Genomic DNA, 25,539 nt, shown 5'->3' on the forward strand with positions numbered 1-25,539 from the left:
TGGTAAAGTATTTTCAGGATACAAAACTAAAATATTGTCTGTGGTTATCTACTGTGGTTGAAATCATGATTGATATCTATTTTCTTTTATGGATTTGGCTATATTTTCCAGTAAACATAGATAACTTTTGTAACAAAAATTCATTTTGATGATCTGTGCAGCAAACCATCATGGCACACGTTTAACTAACAAAACTGCACATCCTGCAAATGTATCCCTGAATTTAAAATTAAAAATTGGAAATAAGAAATTAAAAAAAAACTTGGTAGTAGTTGAATTCTTTGATAATTACAATAAAAACTGTAACAAAACCAGCACCCAGAAATACTGCAACTATTTACTGTATCCACCACTAGTTCTTTCAAATCTACTCTCTCCAGATTTAACGATTGTTATTTATCAAAACAAGTTTCCAAATTTGAAAGTCTAAAAACTATTTTATATTTGAGTGGAACAAGGTTATTACCAAAACAGTTCATTCATCTCATTTGATTTGATATGATTTTTCAGCCAGTTCTTACTTCATGGCTTCCCAGTCAGATAACCAAGACCCACTTATGAATTCACAATTTTGCTCTGGATAACCGAGTCACTATATTAAACTGAGGATTTAAATAACTTTAAAAGTATGTCTCAGGCTTCACCATAAACCTGTCCACACTCCACAAAAAGTGCCCAGAGGCAACACCAAACATACAAGTAAGGACTCTTCTCCTCGTAAAACCTCTGGTTTTGATTTGACACATATTCAGTTTTAGCCCTTAAAACTTTAACCACATTTCTCATTTATTTGCAACAAATGTTACTGATTTCATCCTTCTCTTAATAATTGTTCTTCATTCTTTTTACATCTAGAGTCATGAAACTTAACTGCTTTAGATAACTGAAAATCTAATAGATATGAAGAAGCATGTTTATAGGTGATCTTTTAAAAATGTTGCCTTTGAAATGTTTTATAAAATACTGACAACCAGAAAACATGTGTGAGTTGAAATTTCAGGACAAAATTAGATATTTAAGCAACTACATTAAAAATTTCTGAGTTCAAAACATTTGGCAACAAGAAAGAAAATAAATACAGTTGGTATCAGAAGTAGAGCACATGCATTTAAATGGCTTTTACATAATTATTTATCTTTCCAACTGTACATTCATATTCATAAAAGGTAGTATGTTTCTATTTTTTGTTAGTCATTAAATGAATGGTGATATCCCCTCCAAATAATTGTCAGCAAAAAATACAGTCTTTTCTTATTTTTTCCATAGTTAGAGATAAATTCCTACCTTATTTTCTATTCTTTAAAACTAACTCCCAAATAATCTTTTCAAAATATGATTTAAAAATCTTTTGTTCATAATGTGTGAGATCATGTCACTGCTTTGAATTACCAACCATTCCACCCAATTCATCACCTATACTTCTTAAACAATTTCCTCATAAATCAGTTGGAAAGTTTCTATTATATTAATACAATGATAAAGGGCAGTGATTACTGGTCAATTATGCAATATTTAGATATATCAAAATATCATTATATCACTTTTCAATCAGAGAAAGTTATTATTTTAAAAACTCTTACATCAAAAAAGCATAATTAAAAACAAAATTTTTGGAGAATTAACATCTTTAAGATTTAAACGTGTAGCTCCAGGAAGTCTAGGTATTTCAAGTCTGTAGATTGGCATTCTAAATTATCTTTTCAGATATTTATAGAAAGATATTTGGCTGGCTTGCATTTTACTTGGAATGAGATACATGAACTGGATTGGAGATATGCTTTATAAAGCCAAGTTACAAAAGCAAAACATATAATATTTGAAAGACTTAGCTACGCTTTAAGTCACTTGGCTACATTCTTATTTCACTCACCAAAGTGAGCTACAAAAGTTAAAAATATTTTTGAATCATAAATTATTGAAAAAATGTTCATATAATTTTCTATGGCAAGTATAGAACTTTTACGAAATCTAAGATCCAAACAAAAGGCATTTTTACCTTTTATTTTCACTTTTCATATGTTCTTTCTATAATTTTTTTTAGAACTAGCCCTCTTTGAATATCTTTCTGTCCCATTTATCTCTTTTAGTAGTTGATAAGTCAATAAATCAAACAATGATTGTCTACTTTCTCCAAATGAAGCATTAGGAATAAAAAAGTGTATCAAGGTAAAACCCCTTACTGAGTCTGAATTGTACTTAAAACAATTTAAAAACAAACATAATTATACCTAGTAATATAAGATAGCACACATGGCTATCTTATACTGAGAGATATAGAAAGTATTGAATTTAGTGTTTTTCTTGTAATGAAAGATTGGTATAAGAAAGTAACAGTTGTACGGTTAGGTTAGGAATATTTAGAATGAGAGGCTGAGGAACTGCATTTATATTTTGTTTCCAACAGGAGTCACTTAAGAGAAAGACACAAAGAGAGGGTAGGGAATGTGCCTTAATCATGTTTGTTAACCCTGTTCCTTAGCACCGTGTTTAGAAGATCAGCGTTTCTGAATCAAGTGTTTGCTGGAAGAGAGTGAATGAATATACAAAGCAGTGACTCAGACTTTTCTGATTTTGCTGCAAGGTAAAGGGGAAGGACACGGGGAAGGCAATTGATCCAACAATGATTGATGTCCCAGACATGAGGTAAAGGTGCACTTTGGCAGGAACAGGAAAATGGAAGATGAGGATGAAAAGTCTATGTCAAAGGAAACCTAGCCAGGATGGGTGACAGGATAGAAAAGGAAAATAAGTGAGAACCAAGTATGATCACAGATTTAAAACTTCCGTAACTGGAAATGGTGCAGATGTCAGAACGTAGTTTAGGAGGAAAGGCATAAATTCTTTTTAAGTTATAATGAGTTCAAAGTGAGGATATATTATCCTCAAAATTAAGGGTGAAGTGCTGGGATTAAAACTGTTGAAAGTAACCATGAGAAAGCACCATGAAGGCTTTCTTACTTGGAATAAATTACTCACCTGGTTTCAGCAGAATACACTCAGTGCCACCCTACATTTGGACTCTACAAACTATGCCACTAAAAGATAATCAGCGTTCTTCATTCTTCATATGCAAAGAAAATTAACTTACCTTAGTATCTGATATTTCACAACATGTTTCTTGAGCTATGAGGTTTGCACTGCAGTAGATTTTAAGTTGTTGAAGTTCAATCTATTAAAAAATTAATAATAAGAAACATCTTTAGTTTTTTGAGAATCACATTCAGGCAATTAAGAACTACAGTAATTTAATTGGAAATAAAAAGGAAGCTAATATAAATAAATTACTGGTAGATATTTTAATGTTTTTATTAAATGTAGGATTCACTGTTTTATGGACTACTTGAGAGACATAGAGTTGGATATAGAGATGGATCTATAGATAAAGGAAATCAGGTAATGAAAGCAATTGCAAACCTTGGCTAGCTGTTTCAAACAATAACATAGAAGAACTTATTTTTAAAAAGCTATTGTTTTACACTACAATAAAGAATGCCCACAAAATGAGGCCATTTCAAAATTTAAAAATTGGAGAAAAGGTAAAATCAAAGATATGAACACATGATGAGAAGGGCTTTATTTGTACTTCTAGACTCCTATTTGAGGCACTGAAATAGGTGTTCACTTACCAACAAGGAAAAAAAATTTATCTATATTTCATGAATTCTGTCTGAAACCTATTGATTTTTATATTATATTGGTATAATCTGAGCAAGGCTAACAACTTTTTTACAAAAATAATTGATTCCATCTATTTGCTTAGCAGATTTCTCTTTTTTTGGCATTTGGACATGAAATTAAATGTAGTTCAAGGAAAGTATAATCATGCCTTTAAATGCAAGATCAAATCACCACCTTAGAAAAAGTAAATAGTACTGATTATTGATAAAATATCAATATAATAAATTCTTAAATAGGTTGTTTGAATTCTTTAAGCACTGAAATGTTGTATCAAATAATGCATTACTTTGAGGTCAATAGGTACTGTATATAGAAAGACCCAACTCTAATCTTATAATAATTAACCTATAATAATAGAAAGCAGGCAGTTGTGATTGTGGTGAATCTCTACTCCAACTTTAAAAGCAAAAAGGGGGGGAAAAAGCTACAACTTTTACTTTACACCTCAGATGAACAAAATCAATTCAGTTCATAGAATGCATTAAGAACTCCAGACATCTTATAGATTCATGAGCAGCCTAAGATTTGCAGACAATGCAAAATCATGAGACTAAATGAAATGTAATGATTTATGTTCTATAACTTTTTGAAAGGTTATTAAGGTTAACTTTTATTTATAAAATTTAAATACACTGTCTTACATAGTATAATGAAATACCGCAGTAACATATGAATTATGTAGAATGAAGAATGAGAACTCCAATTAATTAGTATTGTTCTTAACTAAAACTTATGTATTACCATTGTTATCAAAATAGTCAATAAATATTGAAATCCTATTATGTACCATCCATTGTACCAGGTCCTGCATATTAATTGTTTTACTTAACTAAAGATAGATGATCAATTTTCAAAGGATTACAACCTAATTGAGTTCCATGACATTGAAACCACAGTCAGAATAGTTTATGCTTTGTTTATTCATTCATTACTTCAGAATGCTTCACTGATACAGTGCTTTAGAAGGAGAATGAGTAAGGTTAAATCTGTACTGATGCTTGTCAAAATGCTGAGTTGATTTGAAAAAAAAAAATCTTCATATCAGTTTTGTCACTTTCTCACAAAAACACACAGGTGGGATATGTGAAATAAAACTCAATCATGAGAATTTTTTTTCAATAACACACAGCCCAAATAAACACATTTTCACACCATAACAGATCTTATGAATCACAGAGCTTATACAGAGATAATGAAAAATTAATCCACTCAAAGTTTCAGTAGAACCAGGAATCTTTTATAAAACTATGTATTTTGTTTGTTTAACTCAAACAGTAACTGTCTCCAAAAATAACTGCATCATTGTGATATGCCTTCAGGTTTATCCTCAAATGAACCAAGAATCCACATTAAATTATGAAACCACTGTAATACCATGGTTTTCACCTATACCCTTTTTATAAGGATTCACCTGATATTCTTTAGCCTCAAATTGTGGGATCAATTCCCCTTTTTTTTTTGAGACGGAGTCTTGCTCTGTCACTCAGGCTGGAGTGCAGTGGCGCAATCTCGGCTCACTGTAACCTCCCCCTCCTGGATTCAAGCGATTATCCTGCCTCAGCCTCCCAAGTAGCTGGACTACAGGCTCCCGCCACCACACTCTGTTAATTTTTTGTATTTTTAGTAGAGACGGGGTTTCACCGTGTTAGCCAGGTTGGTCTCAATCTCCTGACCTCGTCATCCACCCACTATAGCCTCCCAAAGTGCTGGGATTACTGGTTTGAGCCACCGCGCCCAGCCCAGGATCAATTCTATCCTTGGGTGAGAAGTTAATGAGACACAGGACATAGAACACTCTATCTTCTTAGGCTGAGGTCCAAGACTGGATTCCATTCTTGCAAAACCTCTAAGAAATAAACTATAAACTGTTTATACATAATAAACTAAGAAAACGTGCAGCCATCAAATTTAAATATATCTAACTTTTTAAGATTATAGACCTTGTTCTCTAGGGAAATCAATAATAAATCTATATCATGTTAGCTTCAAATGTAATAATTTAAAGGAACTTTCTATCCAAAAGGGTTTTACTAGGCAATTTTTCTCTTTCAAATGACCTACTATTTAGTGAGTTTTTCCATACAATAGAACCCTGAAAAACCATTATAAGCTTATAAAAAATAGTCTGCAATACAAAGTAATTGCTATTTTAAGGATGAATAGTCTATTGTTCTTGAATGAAAATAGCAGCTAATCTGGAACCATTTAATTTAAACTTCGGCTTTTTCAGTCCTATTTAAAACATATGAGCTAAGACCAATATTATATTTTGTATCATATTTTCAATTTTTACTTTTAATAATCTAATTTTTTAAGGCATGACCTAATTATTTTAAATTCCCAGGCTGGAGAAAATGGGTATAAAATGGAGTTAAAATAATATATGTGAAAATATAGTTGGAAATAACATATCTGTTCTTCATACATCTGATGGCAAATTAATTAAATTAATAAAATTGATGAGAAGGGTATCTATTACACAGTAATAAAAGGAGGATGTTTTTAATAAGTTTTTTTTTTTTACTTAGAAGTGTTAGTTCTCTTTCACAACCAACATCACAACTTACATCCACAGGCTTGCCATCTGCAACTCGCGTAGCAATAACTGTCCGTCCATGGAAATCCACAGTGTCCTTTTCATCAGTCTGTCTCCTTGCAATTAAATTACAATCCATATAGAGTGAAAGGACTCGGGATTGTATACTGATGCCAAGTTTGTGCCACTGACGATCAAACAAAGCACGGAGTTCTCGATTTCTAAAAATGTAGTTCAACACATCTCCCTCTGTGGCTTGAAACATAAATTCCACCACCTTCTTTCCACCATCAACTACTATAGAAATCTGCAAAAATATAAAGTATCTTTAAATGTTTTAAAAATCAATGTTCAAAATTTTTAAAGCACACAAAGAAAAGCTCAAGATGCATATTAGTATAACTGAGGCACTTAGTAAAATATTTTAGATGACACTTGTGTCCACCTGGTTTGTTAAAATAAAAGAACAGCAAATACCACTACAAAATGGTTTACAAATGGGGCATTCTGGTGAATGTAATATGCCCCTTCCTAAGAGAACATCTAAGAGTGTGTGTGTGTGTGTGTGTGTTTATATAAACCATTTATAAGTTTATATATACATAATTTATGTATATTATAGATAAAATTTTATAAGTATATATAAATTATTGCTCTGTATTAGTAACACAGGAATTTAAGGTTACCAATTTAAGAAGACTAAGAAGAATATGATCATTTCCCTAAGTAGGGAAACTAAGATCAATTCTTTCACTATTGACACTTTGCAAGGTACAGAGAAAACACATTTTATAGAGGACATACTCTTGGTTGATCTACTCATCATAAAATTGTAGCTGTATTAACAGATTAAAAGATCAGTGAAGATTTAAAACATTTCAATGGACATGTATAGAAGTAAAAACTAATGTATGGTGCCAGTAAGTAATTTTGAGGTTCCTCTCCCACCCCTGGAGTGCCAGCATTCCCTCATTTCAGCCCAAATGCCATCTCTTCTACATGCTCTCCTAGATTCCTGCTCTCTCCATTCCCCAATTCTGGTGAACTGTCCTTTCTGTGCTCCCATTGACCACACCCAACACCAAGCTTAACTCTACCACTGCACTTGTTCCACTGTATTATAATTATGCTGTATTATGTTGTTCTCCTAGATGTCATCTCCTTACTCCTTATGCTCCCTGATAATACAAATTCTGTTTTTCAGATCTCTTTTCTTGTCACTACCTAGCATATAGCATGTGTTCCATAAAATTTTTATTGATGGGATAAATATTTAAGTCTCAACTCTTTATTCACCAAGAATTGTCCAATGAAACAATGAACTGCTTTAAAAATAATATATAACATTAGAGATGACAGAAGGTGAAGAATGTGTTAGTTAGAAGGAATTAGTTAATGAAGCAGTTGTGAAGAGAAGGCAGTTTTGCATCTTTAAACAAAATATGGACCTAGAAGTAAAATAAAAACAAAAACTAACACTCTGTTATCCACTATACTCTCATATTATGGATCTCAGCAAGACCATACTAACTACGAGAATACTTGCATTTTCTTGTTGATGATCCCTCTAAAGGGAGAACATTTGGACACTAGATCTACTCGCAAATTTGTGCACACAGTTCAATGAATTCACCTGGCTTAATCACACAAGGAAAACTAATAAGCACAACTCTAATGGTACTTTACCTGTGGAATATTCTGCTGGTTTAAAACCTGCCACAGAAACCACCGTTCCTTTTTGGCGTTTCTTCTTACTCGAAACATGGCAGTTACTGAGTACTCCTCAGGAAGGCCTTTGGGAAATACCTTACTGTGGGAGGAAAACAAAGAACTTTTGTGAGGACACTAAGGATTGCAAGAAAAGAAAATCTAGGTATAAAGTTCTATGTAATGCAATATCTCAGTCATATTTTTCTCAGTAAATGTGTAACTTAAGCACTTTTCTCTTTCCTTTTAAAAAAATCTTCTGGTACAGTGTTGTTAAAGCTTGGAGTATATAAAAATGAGTGAAGAGATTACAGTATTAAGTTGTGACATTTCCTTATTCAACAAGATATTCAACAGAAGAAAATCTCAGAATTCACTGCAGTCTGACAAACAGTAGAGATTTATCAAGGAAATAAAATGGTATGACTTGACTTGGTTAGTAGAGAGAGGTACAGAGAATTTTAAAGAACACTAGTAATAAGTAAATGAATATTTTCCAAAGAAGTTTTATCATATTAAATTCTTGCAAATTAGTTCCTAATACTGATTTCCTAGTCCCAACTGAAGACCATGCTAAATATAACGTGGATATTTTAGCTTTATTTTTCACTTTGCTTCTATATAGCTGTTAGCTTTTTCTTGCTTTGTACTATTGTCATACAAATAAATCACATCTTTATATTTTATATTCCCATCAATGAAGATTTCTAATATTGTTTTATATATGTATGTATTCATACAACTGTATTTTAAATCTGATAAGAAAATAAAAGAGACACAAACAAAGCACATTTATTCTGGCTTTTATATTTAATCTATGTAATTATTTCCAGTGCTTTTTATTTCATTGTTTGAATTTGAGTTACTGTCTAGTTTCCTTTCATTCAGCTTAAAGGAATTTCCTTCCTATTTCTTGTAGGGCAGATGTGCTAGTCTCAAATTCTGGGGTTTTTTAATCCTTAATTTCACTTTCACTTTTGAAGGATAGTTTTGCTGGATATAGAATTCTTGATTTACAGTCTTTTTCCTTCAAAACATTGACTATGTCATCCCACTGCCTTCTGGTCTCCATTGTTTCTGATGAGAAGTCAGCTTACTCATATTGAGAACTTCTTGTACATGGTCAACTACTTCTCTCTTGCTGCTGTAAAAATTCTCTCTTTGACTTTTGGCAGTTGGGTTATCATGTGACTTAAGTGTGGATCTCTTTGAGTTTGTCCTTCTTAGAGTCTGTTGAGCTTCCTGAATATATAAATTAATAATTGTTACCAAATTTGAGTAATTTGCATTTCTTACTTCTTCAAATAGTCTTTTTTTACTCTCAACTCCTAGAATTCCTATTATGCATGCTTGCTGGTATCACACAGTCTTGAGACTCTGTTCATTTTTCTTCATTCTTTTTCCCCCTGTTCTGAAGACTAATTGAACTATATTCAAGTTCCTGGATTCTTCTCCCACCTGAGATCAGTTCTTGAGCCACTCCTATAAATTTTTCATTTCTGTTTTATACTTTTCTACTCAAAAATTTGATTTGCTGCTTCTTAATAATTTCTATTTATTGATATTCTCTATTTGGTGAGACATCATTCTCATACTTTAGTTCATTACAGTTTCCTTTAGTTATTTAAATATATTTAAAATAGCAGACAAAGTTATTGTTAAGTAAGTTCAATGTCTAGGTTTCCTCAGAAACAGTTTCTATTGGCCACTCTTTTATCTGTGTATGGTTTTACATACATTGTTTTTTGCATATCTTATAGTTGTTAATTGAAAAGTAGACATTTAAAATAATATAATATGGCAACATTGGAAATGAGACTCTACCTATCAATGGTTTGCTGTTGGTGCTATTTGTTGTCATTATTGTAGATGCTTTTTATTTGCTTAGTCACTTTCCTGGAAAAATTCTGTAAAGTGTGTCTTCTTCGTCATGTGTGAATCCTGCAGTCTCTGCTCATTTAGCTTAGTAGTCAACTAATGATTGAATAGTTAAACACCTTTGACCTAAAAGCATCCCAGCCTTTGCCAAAGGCCTGTGTGTGTGTGTGATGGAAAATACCTTAAATATTCAGGCTGGCAGTTTATAAATCACCTTAGCCTTCATGTTCTGCTTGTTCAAAGCTTTGAGTTTGGCCAGAGATAAGAATTTAAGGCCTTTTCAGGCCTTTCCTGAGTTTTCACACAGCCCTGTAACATAGAAACATGTGTCTGGAGTCCTACAAATATGTTGGAGCTTTCTAGGGCCCTCTATGGATGTCTTCTTCCCCCATTTTTTCTTTAAAAATTGTTTTGATCAGATTCTTGTTTATTCCAATTATAACTGCTGCCTCAGGCAGTTGCAATATTAAACAATTGCCACTGATTATTTTCAATTAATGTCCAGAGGAAAAGGCGATTCTTACAAGCTCTGATCAGGTTAAATAAAGACCAACCAAGAATTGGGGTTTTTAGGGAACTACCAGGCAGGAAAAATAATGGCAATTCCCTGAAAATGGAGCTTTTAATGAACTTCACACTCTTTCTTCCCTTTCCAGCAGCTGCTAGGCAGCTAGTTTTCACTGTGATTCTGAAGCTACTGGTTTTCAAGCCTACCCTGTGTTGGGGAGACAGGGATATGAATAGGACAATGAATAGGACAAATTAAAGTGCCATAAAGCCTGCGAGTCTTACTGAGATTCAATGTTTTTTTTTTTTTTAAATAATCACTCATTAGATTGTGAAAGCCCCTTAAAAAGTTCAGAATATATTGATTTTGACAAATTTTGCCTATGTTCTTATTGCTTTTTTTGAGGAGTAGATTTTCTGAAATCCTTCAGAAATAACAAATTGTTATTTTTAGCCACTAAGTTTTGTAGTGGTTTCTTACAAAGCAAAAGATAATAAAAACATTTTTTCTCTTCATTTTCTACTTAGGATGATAGTAATGCAGTCACCAGTCCATCTGTTATTAAGACTGAAAGCTCTTTGAAAGCAAGGACAGCATTTAACATATCTTTGTATCACTCACAAAACCTAAATCCAGTCCCAGCAGGGCACTCTATTTGTTGAATGAGTGAGTGATCCAGCAAATGAGAGACAGAGACATACTTAATTTTGATATGACACTTTGATGTTTAATAAACAAATACTAAACAGAGGTCGGGTGTGGTGGCTCACACCAGTAATCCCAGCACTTTGGGAGGCTGAGGCGGGCAGATTACTTGAGGTCGGGAGTTACAGACCTGCCTGGCAAACATAGTGAAACCCTGTTTCTACTAAAAATACAAAAATTAGTCAGGCAGAGTGGCACGTGCCTGTAATCCCAGTTACTCAGTTGGCTGAGGCAGGAGAATTGCTTGAACCCAGGAGGTGAAGGTTGCAGTGAGCCGAGATTGCACCACTGCACTCCAGCCTAGGTGACAGAGTAAGACTCCACCTCAAAAAAAAAAAAAAAAAAAAAAACTAAACTAAATAGAATTATTGTTCAATAATTTATAATCTAGTTCAAAAACTGAAAATATTTTTGCATCTCATGAGTAGTTTCTGCTGTGACAAAAAATAAGAGTATTATCAGTATTAATACATAACAATTTTATTTTAAATTATACATTGAAATAAATTTAGTTATATTTAAGGAATAATTGATTTTTTAATCTAAGTTTATAATGAATGAAAATCCTTATAATTACTATATTTCCCTTTCAGAAATTGATATTGTGCTTTTAAGACCAAATATGATTTTGCTTGCCAAGATTATGCTATTTGAAGAAAAACTTCTGCATTTTAAAAATAAAATGTTAAAAAAAAAATCTGCTCTTACAAACCATGTTTGTTGTTTATACCACACAAGCACAAACACTTAACATGACACAGAATAGTTTCTCTGGGTCTTGCCAAAATTTCTGTTATAAAAGAGGCCATATTGGATTACCAGAGAGATATAATGACAGCTTGCTATGTCTAAGATATCCATGCTTGAATATTTCGAATTGAGTGTAATTTCCTATAAGAAATCCTATCCATTGCTTATTCAGTGATACTCCCATTAAGAAAAATATCGTTGATCCTTACTTGCTAAGTTCATTCATACATATATATATTGGACTAGAAATTCTCAATGGGATATTTCCTGCCTTCCCTCCATTTTATACATATTGTATGTAGTTCAGTGTCATAAATGAAAATTTTATCCACATAAATTAATACTGACCTACATTTGAAGAGCCCAGACTCAGTGAAAGTTAAGTGTAATTTATACTTTATTTTAAATTGCCTTCTTTCTACACATTAATTAAGGTCATCTAAATATTCATGGGCCAATGAGGGCACAAGTACATCAGATTAACAAAATGTTCACTATAAAATCAATATTTTAAAAATATGACTAACTAAACATCACACAGTCAAACTAAAGTTGGTCGAAATGCTCCAAGCATGTCAAGGGAAAATTGCTGCTTGGGAGTCCACTTCACACTGGCCTCTGAGGGTGGGAGCCAGCTCTAGATGTAATCTGGAGTATCTCTGAAGCCTTATAATTCATATATCTTGGATTCCTTTGAACTTATAATTCACTTCAATGTTGTAGAAATCTAAAATGTAGCTTGCATCTGCTCTCTGATATGCTCTACGTACAGCAGCTCTCTGTTTAAACATAAAATGGAAGAAAACCATACGAAATGTTGGGGAAGTAACCAGGGGATCAGAAATAGGGCTCCTTAAAAATGACTAATTATAGTACAAGCAGTGTCCAGGTCTCAGAACCACTGACAGTGAGGCTTTGACCCCAAAAGACATTTATTTCATAAAAATCTTAACATTAAAATGTTTCTTTCTTGGTGTTAAGATTAAGGAAGTGTTTTTTTGTTGTTGGTTTTTTTGGTTTTTTGTTTTTTTTTTTACATTTTCTCTACTTTCTCAGTTTTTGCAAGGAGCATGAATTGTGCTGATGATCAGGTTTTTAAAAATTGCAACTATTCCCATCTTGGGAAAAATAACCCTAACCTCTAATGTGACCAATAAATTATTCCTATATTCTTCAAGGACAGAGATGAGGGAGAATTGACACCTACTGTACCCCCTCACACACCTAAAAAGGCCATATGCCTCAATATGCTGGTGGTGAGGCAAATTCTTTAAAAACTGGTAATGGCACTAACAAATATTATTTTTTCTATTTTGGTAGGTAAAAATTAAGTTGCAAAAGTCTAGAACTCCCAACCTATAGCTTTTATAATAAGTAAATCACTGAAGCCTTAAGAGAAAAAGCAAAACAAAAAACAAAAAACCTTCAAATAAAAACATACCTATGACAATATTTCGTCCACTTACTTAAAACGAAATAGCTAATTACAAAGTTACTAGTAGTAATATACATGGAGTTGGATAAAAAATCACATTTTATTAACCCTGAAGCAATTCCAATGTATAGGACGTTAAGAATGAATTATATTTGTCCACATTCCATATTAACTTCATTCTCTAGATTTTCTTTCCTACTTGATTAATGAAAAATTTTTTCTGGTCAAAATTCACTTAAAACCATTAGGAAATACAGATAGAATAAAATCTAAAAGATTTCTGTATTACAGAAAAGATCTTGGCATGAGATAGAGGAAGCATTTGATCACTCTATATTTGTATAATTGTTATTAAATAGACTGTACATTCAATATTCCTCCTAACTATGAAGTGCTTTCACTAACAAGCCAAAACACCTAATTGTCTACTTTTAGAGCTTTCTTCCTGTCTGGAAAATCCTTGTGTTTATAAAACACAAGCTCTGTTAATATTGAGATAGTCCCAAAAAGTCAGTCACACGTTACTAACAAACTGTCTAATAATTAATTCTCACCTTGGACAGCACAGAGCAGAGATCTGTGGGGACTGCTATGAAGCAAAGAAGTTTTAAGAGGGAAGACACAGAGAGAGAAGAGCAAATCCAGAGCAGGAAGCTCTCCTGAGTTACACAGACAAAGATGAGATGCTGAGTCTTGGGCAGCAAATGTGTCACCTTAAGGCAGTGGGAGTTTGGGAGGAAAGTTCCAAAAACGAGGGGATGTGAGATGCAACCAAGATAAACCTTGTCTATTTCTCTCTCCTGTGCCCTGGACTCACATACTTAAGTCCCTAGTGGGCACTCCACGTGGAGGGGAAAGGCATGTAATTAAATAACTGAAATTGAACGTTTTGTATTGCTGCCTCAGCACATCCCTCCACAGGGATTCCACATCTCAATAAAAGACATGGCTATTCACTCAGGTGCTCCACCCAAATCCCTGCAAGTCATTCTTTATTCATGCCTTTCCTTTATTATCCCCCATCCTGTCTAACCCATCATCAAGTCTTACTGATTTTGTGTTTTGTTTTATGGGTTTATTTTTTTGAGGCAGGGTCTCACTCTGTCACCCAGGCAGGAGTACAGAGGCATGGTCATGGTTCGTTGCAACGTCAACCTCCCAGGCTCAAGTGATCCTCCCACCTCAGCCTCCTGAGTAGCTGGGACTACAGGCACGTGCAGTCATGCCCGGTTAATTTTTTGTATTTTTTTGTAGAGATGGAATTTCACCATGCTTCCTAGGCTGGTCTCAAACTCCTGGCCTCAAGTGATACGTCTGCGTTGGCATCCCCAAGTTCTGGGATTACAGGCAAGAGCCACTGCCCCAAGCCCTTACTGTTTTTATCATCAAAACAGATCTTGACTCTGGCTACTTCTCTCCATCTCCACTATCATCACATTAGTCCAAGTGGCCACCATCTCTCCCCAGGACTCCTGTTATAGTGTCCTGATTGTCCTCCTTCTTTCCCTTTCCTTACAGTCTGGCCCGCACATAGCAGCTAGAATGAGCTTTTAAAATCGGACTAGGTCCTTCCCTTACTTATAACCTTCTGAAAGTGTTGCATGGTTCCTAGAATAAGATTCATTTCTCTGACCATGACTCATAAGGTATGATGTGATCTGACTCCTGCCTTCCTCTGACACATCATCTCCTATTCCAGTCTCTGTGCGGCACCCAGGCTCCAGGCACAATGACTTGAGTTTTGTTCCTTGAACACACTGGGCTCATTGAGACCTTGGGCCCTTGTACTTCCTGTTTCCTCTCCTGGGACAGTCTTTCCCAGAGGTCTTCATTTACATCAAGATTACTCAACCCGCCACCCACTGGCCACATGCAGCTCAGGATGGCTTTGAATGCAGCCCAAACACAAATTTGTAAACTTTCTTAAAACATTATGAGATTTTTGTGTGTGTGATTTGTTTTAAGCTTATCAGCTATCATTACTGTTAGTATATTTTATGTGTGGTCCAAGACAATTCTTCTTCATCCAATGTGGCTCAGGGAAGCCAAAAAATTGGACACCCTTGATTTAGATGACTTTTCCTTATTGTTCAGGTCTCAGCTCAAATATCACTTCCCTTGAATGGGCTAAGGTTGTCCTCACCCTAGTCACTATCTAACACATTACCTTGTTCTATTTTCTTCATAGGCTTGTGCCTACCTGACTTTTTAAGAATTATTGGTCTATGTATTTATTGCCCGTTTTGTGGAATGTGATTTCCACAAAAACAGGGTCCTGCAAGACTTGTGGCTGTAAATCAAGCATCTAGACTAGTACCTTGCATATAGGAAGCATTCACAAAAATTTGTTCCATTCATGAAAATCCACAATGATGCCTATAACCAGTCCTAGTAGGTGCTCAACTCTTGTATTCAGCACAAAATCTATGTTATCTTGCATAAGGCCTTAACACGGAGGCCTTATGAGACTGCGCTATATTGCATTCATCAGGAAAACAACAGATGGAAAAGTCAAATCCTATGTGATTCTAAAGCAGGTTAATCAAAAACTTTGATAGAAAAAGAAGTCCGTTAACAAACACATCAGTTTCTTAATTTCAAAAAGAAGTTTAAAATCTCTACAGACTGAAGCAAAATATAATAGCTGCTCTAAGATTTCACCAAAAGTGTCTTCATAGAAGTCTTCCAGTCCTTGGAAATGTGTTAGTCATAAGAAACCACGCATCATGGTTTCCTGTAGTTCTATACTCCTAAAGCTGAAAGGGACTTTGATAGAAATTTAGATCAATCATCTCACTTCATAAATGAGGAATTAAAGCTGCAGACATTAAATAACTACCTCACCTTTACTCTGCCAGAGGTCAGGTTGAAACTTGAACTTATGACTTTTAATTCCAAGGTTAGTTTCTTCCAATGTATCAGGTTGCTTGTATCTTTTTGGTTAAGAATAAAATTTCCCTCATCATTACCAACCTGACTTAAAAGTAATATTTTGGCACTATGAGGGGAAAAATGTCTCTATTTTCCTAAGTATTAAGGAGAGATATAAGTAAATATATTAATTTCAATAAATGAATAAATAAAATGTTTACAATCACACTATAATATTAACAACAACAATTAATCATATTTTGCACTCCAAGCAAAGTATTTATTTTGGCATTTGCACATCCTAGGTGACTAGTAGCCCTGAAAGGTAAATTATTACAGTTCCTTCCTCTAATGATATTTTGAGCATAGATCAGGAAGTATCACAAAACATACAGTTATGACTTCAAAATAGAAATTACTGCCTTTTGGATTTTGGAAAAGATAACCATGCTAAAGAAGATGAAAACAAATCAGGAACATTTTCTCTCTATTCCTTAGATCATTTTCTAGAAAAATTAGTTTTCACCAAGCATTTCTTTTCTTTTTAATATTAATTTTTATTTAAGTTTTGGGGTACATGTGCAGGATGCACAGGTTTGTTACATAGGTAAACGTGTGCCGTGGTTTACCAAGCATTTCCTTAAAGATGAGTGTAATTTAAAGACGGGCGCCGTGGCTCACGCCTGTAATCCCAGCACTTTGGGAGGCCAAGGCGGGCGGATCACGAGATCAGGAGATCGATCGAGACCATCCTGGCTAACACGGTGAAATCCCGTCTCTACTAAAAATACAAAAAATTAGCCGGGCGTGGTGGCAGGCGCCTGTAGTGAGGCAGGAGAACGGGGTGAACCCGGGAGGCAGAGCTTGCAGTAAGCAGAGATGGGGCCACTGCAGAGTGAGACTCCATCAAGATGAGTGTAACTTTCAGGAAGTAGTAGTGAAAATTATGAGAACAGTATGTATACTAGTAACTAGGTAATGTGAAGAAAGGTAAAAAGTGCTCTGATAAATAGTACCTCTGTATATATTTTCCTAACGAAAAATAATACACTGGGATTTTAATACTTTGGGGAGAAAACCAGTAGAACGGTAACCTAACTAAAAGATGAGTAATTTCTTAAAACGTGAAAATAATGATCATCTATCTCAAATGATGATGGAAAGAAAGAGAAACTTTTACACTAATCCTACATTATGGTTTTCCTGGTATACAGTAAACTTGCATTCTATTCATTCCCTGAGTTGTGAAATCAGGGCCTGGCATTGTTATCTACAAAGTTAACTTAATGAAGGTGAAGTATCTGGTCTCCCAGGGACAGAGGGTATCAACTGAACAAATAATGAACATTCCCGGCTGTCCAATTAATGAGAAGCCCATAAAAACTGCCTTAAGAGGATAAACTTTGCTTTTCATACTCCCTTCCAGATGGTTAACATTGTAAGCATGACAAAGCCGGGGAAAAGCAGAAAATTTTAAAATTAATTCACTGTTTTAAAGTACATGCTCATATTTATTGACAGTTGTTTTATGGGGAGATAGAAGCAGACAGTAGGTTGCATGTATTCTCCACAACTAGGCCCTGGTGGGTTGTTGTCAAGAAAAATAGACAATAATGAAGCTCATAGATTTGTTTACTTCTTAGTATATTAAGTAATTAGCAATTTCATTGTATAGCAAGCTCAAATTTGACGTTTTTGTTCAGTGTTCCTAAAAGAAACACAGTTTGTAATATGGTTACATCTCTGTGTAGTAATAGCTCTGTTTCAAATATACAAAAAAGCAAGGATAAAACCAAGCTACAAAACAAGAAAGGATTAGGAAGAAAAATTCATGATTACCATGAATTGGTAATCTGTTGGTTCTTTTGCTCAAATAAATAATAAGGAATGCGAGACAATAACTAAAATATAAAAAAAGAACAAAGATGAAGAAACTTTTATAATTTCAGTGCTCATAAACTGAAAAGCAAGATGACATTATTATTCTAGAGAAATGTCATTTCGTAAATGATGTTCTAAAAATTGAGTGTGAGATACATTTACATAGCAAAGTGTTTAAAAAGTGTAATTACTGATTACAGTGGTTCCGGAGGTAATTCTTCAACCAGCTCAAAGCATAAGCCTTGAAGCAAAGTGCTATTTTGATAGAGCTAGAGTGAATTTTCCAGATCATATTTAACAAGACCAAGTTTTATTTATTTATGTAACAGGACCAAGCTTTATTTAATTTTACTTATAAAATCAAATGGCTAAATGGAAAAAAATCTATTTTTAAATATCAAGAACTGGCTTCCAAATTAATTCTGCCATTCTGAATAAGTGTGAGGCAGGGTTTAGGAAGAACTTCCGTATTTACAAGTATCAGTGAGGCCTCTGACTTGCTGAATATCTTCCAGGAAGAGAAATATGATACAAGTTACATTTCCTGAGAGTGAAGTGAGAGATGCTTGGAGTTTATAGCAAGTCATTTCTTTCCCAGCTGACACCCACCATCACCTGTCAGTTACAAGCAATTTGGCTAGCAGGGCCTAGAGGGTTTGTCTGAAATGCCTTCCTCCCAGTCTGGGTGATGATGTTGGAGCTCCACAGCCACAGAGACTCTGAAATCTTAGCCCTTTTGTGTTTGCTGAGGGGATTCAGGCAGATAGGTTGTTAATGGGAAAACAAAGCTTGGATGACTCTCTAATAATCTCACGCTTGATCTGATTAGCACTAGTTCAATGTGGCACCGTAAACGACTTTCCATTGAAAACAAGTCCCCCTACTGGATGCCATCCAGATAACAAAAACCAAGGATAAATTAGACAGTCTGCTCTTTAGAAATGAGGATACTTTGAAGGTTAGTTTTTTCTGGTGTCCCTTAGCCAGAAAAGGTTTCTTTTAAACCCTGGATTAAACCCAAACCTGCTCCCAAAAGGTCCTCTATATTCTGAAGTATCCTTGGGTCTGAGAGCTCAACTGTTGCTTTAGGATCAGCCTAGGAGGTCCTAGACCTAATTGAAAGCTGTGATTTTCCCAATGGCATATGCACTCAGCTGGTTTTTCCTAGCATGTAATGCTATTGCTACTACACCTCCATTTTTTTTAATATGAATAAAGTTCAAACCCCTCATGCCAACAAGTAAGACCTTTCAGAACAGCCCACACTTTCAAGTATTCTTTACCTCCAGACATTCTTCTCACCTATGTTCATTAACCACATGGGATTTCTCACTAGTCTTCAAATTGCTTTGACCTTTAAAACTACCATGATGCTCCCTCTAACTACCACAACACACATTGGCCCCTTGGCTCACCTGGTAAATTCACACTTTGAACCTCAACTTTTCACTTCCTCTATGAAGTTTTTCCTGGCTTCATCTGTTCTCTCAGAGTTTATCATACATATATCTAAAAATTGCTATCATATTCCATAACAGCTCATTTTTGGCCTCTCCTTCCAAACAGAAATAATTCAATGGCGGGGACTGTGTCTATTCATCATTAAATTCTCAGGGTTTAGCATATAGTATTTATTATCATTTGGGAATTGAATGAAATACTTTGTTAGAATTTCTTCTTTCACTGTCATCAAAGCTGAACATAGAAATAATAATGACAATATACCATAAAATATTTTTTCTTGATATAACCCTCTTAACCAAAAGAAACTTTATATTCTTATCATGGATAAATTAGAAGAGAGAGGCAAACATGAGGATAACAGGGAGAATTGCCTAGTATCCATATCTTTTATTTTTTAATCTTTTGAGACAGGGTCTCACTCTGTCACTCAGGCTGGAGTGCAGTGGCATGATAAGGGCTCATTGCAGCCTCAACCTCCCCAGGCTCAATCGATCCTCCCACCTGAGGCTCCTGAGTAGCTGTGACTACAGGCCTACACCACCACACCTGGCTAATTTTTTTGTATTTTATAGAGACAGGGTTTTGCTACGTTGCTCAAGCTGGTCTCCAACTCCTGGGCTCAAGCGATCTGCCTGCCTTGGCCTCCCAAAGTGCTAGGATTACAGGTGTGAGCCACCGTGCCTGGCTTCTACTGGCTTTTGAACCTCACAAATGATGGTGAGCCAGAAGTTGATAGGACTATATTTGTTAAACACTCTGTGAGGCTCTGTGCCCAAGATACACTACCTCAGGGCCCAGAGGACAGTTAGAGAACGGGTCTTTAGATCTCTGCCACCAGCTTCCAAAGCACACGTGCACATCTCACTCAGTCATAAGCCACAGGGTAACTCTGGCACCTGTGAGCCAAGAATGAGCAGCCATGAGCAGAGGTTGGTTGGGTCTCACAGAGTAGCATTTTCATGCAGAGAACTCCCAGCAATGGCAATGGCAACATGCATTGATAAGAAAATTAGAAAACAAGAAGAAAAGCATATCTGCTTTTGAACATGAACACGTGCACATCAATTTTGGAGCTTCCAGAAATAACAAGAGTAGGTTTTAAGCAGTTATGTATGTAGAAAGTAGAAGTCATATCAATTTATGCATTGATGTTAATATAATATCATCTAAATCTGCATATTAATGAGGCCTGAGAACATTTAGATTACACAAGTCAGAATGAGATCAGAATTACATAAGAATTATAGAAAAAGTGGTATTGGACCACCAAAAAAAGAAGGAAACCTAAAGGACATTAGTGAGAGCTGAGTGTAGAATGTAGCATGTGTACTAAGCTTTCTAGGATACATAGATTCCAATGGACAGAAAAGATGGGCATGGTATGACAGAGAGAGACAGAAATGGGTTCACAAAGGAAGTTTAGTGCAACACCTAGGTCAGCACTGGCATTGAAGATAGGACAGCTGTCACTGGCAACTATGAGGGAGACATTTCCATAGTGTTCAAGAAGTCCTAGTCAGATTTCAATGGGCTAAGGGATGTGTGAAGAAGTAAAAGTGGACAGTAACGTTGTTCCTTTAAGAAGTTTGTGAGTAAAGGGGACTGCCCAGGGGAAAATGTTTCTATAATAGGGAAGGATTAAGTATATATTTGTAGAGTAAGAGGCCAGGATACTGTGGAGAGGAGCACTGAAGACCCAAGAGCAGGGGGATCATGGGTGGATCAAGGTCTTAGAGGAGGCTGGCTAGGGGAGGATTAAGAGCACAAGTGAAGGGGTTAACCTTTGAAAGAAGGAGGGTTGCCTCCAGGGAGAACAGCTGAAACTAAGAAATTATGAAGTAGAGAGAAGAAGTTGAGATTGTTCAAATAAGAAAAAGAACTTGAACACAAAACATCTGGTCAACTCAGTCTCATATTCAACCAACCAGATGTTAATTCTACATGGCATCACCACATGTGTTCATATTAACATTTTCCACTGAACTTATGATTGTTTCCAAATTACTTAGATATAGCCATGGTGAAAGGAATTAAGTCAATTATTTGAATATTTTATTACTTTAGTCTAAAATTATAAACATGTCACCTAATTTGGAAAAAAAAAAGTGTCATATGAAATTGTAAGGCTGACCTAAATAAAATAATGAACAAGATGTAGGAAACTTACATGAATCACATAAAATAACATAAACTAGCTTTTCTGCTACCATGTTTATTTTCTAATTAGCATTTGTGGCTAAGTTGAAAGAATTTAAATGACAATAAAGTAATGATTTATCCGTTGGCACAATTATTCTTCCTTGGTTGACATGGATTTCAAAGTTTATTATTGAGATTATAACTATATCCTACAATCTGATTGTGTCTAAGAAGGAGGATTTGACTATTTAATGCTATTTTATGATACATAGAGTCCAATCAGCCTACAGAAACATCTTTAGAGTTGTTATAAAGTTATGCTGAAGCACTAGTATAACAAAGCATCATGCACTACTAAGGTCAATTCTCTAATTCATAAATTTAAGGCCATGCTTATTTGAAGGTTTACAACTATTATAAAAGCAACACATTTGCTACCACCTAAGTATAATAACTAATTAGTCCTCATAGCATTTTTATGAGCCAAATTAAGATTAAAGATAGGACTGAAGTACATGCTTACATGCCTTTCTTTTGTACACTCTGAAAACCTGCAGTGTACACTGCACAGATACATTCACACAACCCTACCAGGCAAAAAGCTCTGCTGTCCCTTATAAGATCGATTCACTGGATAAAGGAATGATTGGAAAAAGGAAAAATCTAATATATTATGCAACAATAGAGGCAGATTAATCAATGCCTATTAGACTGACCCAAGTAATTATCAAAACAGAACACTGTAGTTTCATTGCTTTATGAGAACATTTGCTTTATTATGACTCCTAAGTAGTACATGTAGCTGGTACCTCACTACTATCAAAGTAAATGACATATAGACATAATAAGATAAGATAATTTACGTGCAATTAGCCATAATAAAGTAGAAATTAATTCTGGATTTGGAGACAGAAGAACTGAGTTCTAGACACAACTGTTTATTATTTTTGAAATTTTAGGTGAATTACTTAATGTCATTGAACCTTATTTTTCATTTATAAAATGGTGATACAGTACTACATCATAGAAGTCATTGTGGTACCATTGATACAAGAAGGCAAAATTCCTTTGTAAATCATGTAACATTCATAAATGTAAGGTGGTATTATAAGAATAATTATCATTGTTGGAAACTGGGTAGTCACATGTGCCTTGTCCTTAAGTCTTCTTTGGTGAAAAGATCTAGTACAAGAGTAAAAGTAAGGTGCCTTCTTTTTTGAAGTGCTGGTGAAAAGAAATTCTTGGTTGCCTAAAATATGCAAGTAGCTGTACCAATAAATTTCAAATATCCCTTCAATTTAAACTTAAGATCATATCAATTCAACTAGCACTAAACACCACTGTGTGTCAGGTACCATGAGGGACACAAACATGAATCAGTTGGATGTAATCTCTACTCTGTAAGGCTTATATATCTGAACAATTACCTGCCTGGCCAAAGAATGGGAGTTCTGATGTGAACAATGGAGTCTAAAGAAAAATAATACCTTTCTGATTATATGATACAATATGAGAGACCTATTACGTATTTTGAATGACCATAGACTTTCATTAGAACTTAAGCCATCTGGATGCTGTGAGGAAAATTGTATATCAGTTCTTCAAAATTTTTGCCAGGGGCTTATGTAATGTTTGTGAGCATCAGAGAAAATCAAACTGCCTGCCACCTTGAATATGGATAAATTGGGTTGTCAATGTTTTCCTCAGATATAAATTATCTCATATAATTATATTGATTGAATTTTTCCATGTCTTAACCCCCTAGGGCCTTCCCTCCCCTTGGATGTCTTTCCTCTCCCCAGAACTTGATTCATTTCTGACTCTCAGTAGTCTCTTCAGTCTTCAAAACCTAGTTTAAATCCCACAGTCTTCAAGATTTTTTTATCATCCCAAATATAAGGGATTTTGTCCTTATATTTGTCCCCCTAAACATTTAAAGCATTAACTCTATGCTTATAATTATAATTATAATTAAGTTTGTCTTCATTTCTTGCCCGTAAGAGGAGATATCACACACTCCCTAGAGGCAAGAACCATATCTTATAGTTCTTTCTGCAAACTCTTTACTAATGTTCTGTCCTGTGTTTCAACAAGACAAGTGAAAAACTACTCCTTTTTTCCTCAGAAATGAGAACCTACCCTCTTTTCCTTAGAAAGTTTATGTACACTTGAGACTAGAAAATGGATAAGTTTGTAAATGAATTGCAGCTTCTCACTTTCATTCCATTTTATGTGAGCCTTTTTTGGGTAGTTTAATTGTTAAGAATACATTCTTTGAAGGCAATAATAGTGACATTATCGTTTCTTACTATAAGAACTTTAGTTTCTTAAATATATAAATCAGTTTATGGTTTTTCCATTTTAACTCATGTGAAACACAAAATATTTTAATTTTATAAGATTTTATCTACTAATGTTCACAAATAGACATTAAACTTAAAACATTTCTGTACCTTTTAAACAAACTTATTTCTCTCTGGCTAACAAATGAATGTTCAAGTCCAAGAAAAAACTTTAAGTCATATGAATGTTGTAGAATTTATACACATATGATTAATTACTGATATGTTCTACTTTTCCCAATCTGAATTATATGAAATCTGAAAGAGGAAAATCACAACTTACTTAAATTTGATGATGATAACATCCAATGTTTCCAAAACCAGTAAAAATACTGAACTAATAATATTTCATATTATATTACATCTTAATAGCTATTTCTACACTAAGAAATTTATTGCTGCCTATTAGCAATTCTGAATTTTCTAGAAAAAATAAAATAGGTACTTTTGACTATTGAGAAGTAAATATTTGTATATGTTCTTTCCATTTAAAAAAAGTATGACTTTATGACTTACAACCTCAGATTCTTGGTATGCCAAACTGCAATGAAGGAAATACAGTGATGACATAATCATGTGTAACAGTCATACAATCTCATAAAACAGCTGGACAACTTTGTAACTAAGTCACCTATCCTTATATAGGAAAATTCCTATCTACACAATGAAGGAATGCCCCAAATGAAAACCCAAGGGATGCATAAATAGGCATTCTCTAGAGCTTAATGGAATTGTAAAGTAATCCTTCTAAAACACTCAGCAAGTAGATGCTTCGATATCAGAGTTCTGAACAAGTTTTCAGCCTCTGAATTTGTTTTGAGAACTTGGAGAGGACTCAAAGAAGAGCAATATAAATGAACCATGTGTTACAAAATAGTCCCTTAAGAGGGAAGGAATGAAAACATTGAAAATTAGCCTTGTGTGTGATGCTTAAGGAAGTTTAGCCTTTATAAGGGGTGAAATTTGAGTCATGCAGTCTATGAACAATAGAAGGCAATACATCTCAGCTGCCTTCTATGAAGGCAAAGCAAGGGGAAGTGTAGCTTTTCCTTGCACTGTATATCTTTCTAGCAGGTTCCAGGAAGGAAAGACTAGATCCGCATTCTTTCACCAATGTAAGCTTAGAACCTAGCAAAGTGCCTGGGCCATAGTGATGCTCAACAAATGCTTGCTGAGTAAAAGGATAAGCTCTAGACTAGACTGCATTCATTTCAGTGACTTACTGAATGCTACCTCTTATTCATCCTTTAGCAAAACAGAAACATTTTAGGAACTTCTATGAAAATTATACAGTAAACTACAGCTTCTATTTGTAACTGCACAAGTTTTAAGTCAAACAAAACACAAAATCTTAATATGATAATGCCTAGTGCTACAGAAGATATTGGAAAATATGCAGAATACACGGAGAAAACAATGATTGAACATAATTTGTAGTATATCTCAAGATCCCTAAAAATGAACAAGTAATTTTATTTCTAAAAATCAATTATATGAAAATAATCCTAAATACAGAAAAAATCAACTTTCTCGTATATTGTAGTGTTATTTATAAAGATCAAAATCGGCTGGGTGCAGTGGCTCACGTGTGTAATCCTAGCACTTTGGGAGGCCGAGGCGGGTGGATCACCTGAGGTCAGGAGTT

The 25,539-nt window shown here is 34.6% G+C and overlaps 1 protein-coding gene across 2 annotated transcripts in view; it reads right to left on the bottom strand.

Moving 5' to 3' along the window:
• The window catches only part of COL19A1 (collagen type XIX alpha 1 chain), a 331,016-nt gene that overhangs the window by 267,841 nt on the left and 37,636 nt on the right, over nt 1-25,539 (bottom strand). For both annotated transcript variants that reach the window (XM_015136650.3, XM_015136652.3), the window contains exons 5-7: nt 7,901-8,024; nt 6,246-6,521; nt 3,089-3,169 (exon numbers count right to left, since the gene is read on the bottom strand). In XM_015136650.3, coding sequence (XP_014992136.3) covers nt 3,089-3,169; nt 6,246-6,521; nt 7,901-8,024 — 481 coding nt within the window. The remainder of the gene's footprint in view (nt 1-3,088; nt 3,170-6,245; nt 6,522-7,900; nt 8,025-25,539) is intronic.

Source organism: Macaca mulatta, chromosome 4 (genome assembly GCF_049350105.2).
Source record: "Macaca mulatta isolate MMU2019108-1 chromosome 4, T2T-MMU8v2.0, whole genome shotgun sequence".
In the NCBI taxonomy this organism is placed as follows: domain Eukaryota; kingdom Metazoa; phylum Chordata; class Mammalia; order Primates; family Cercopithecidae; genus Macaca; species Macaca mulatta.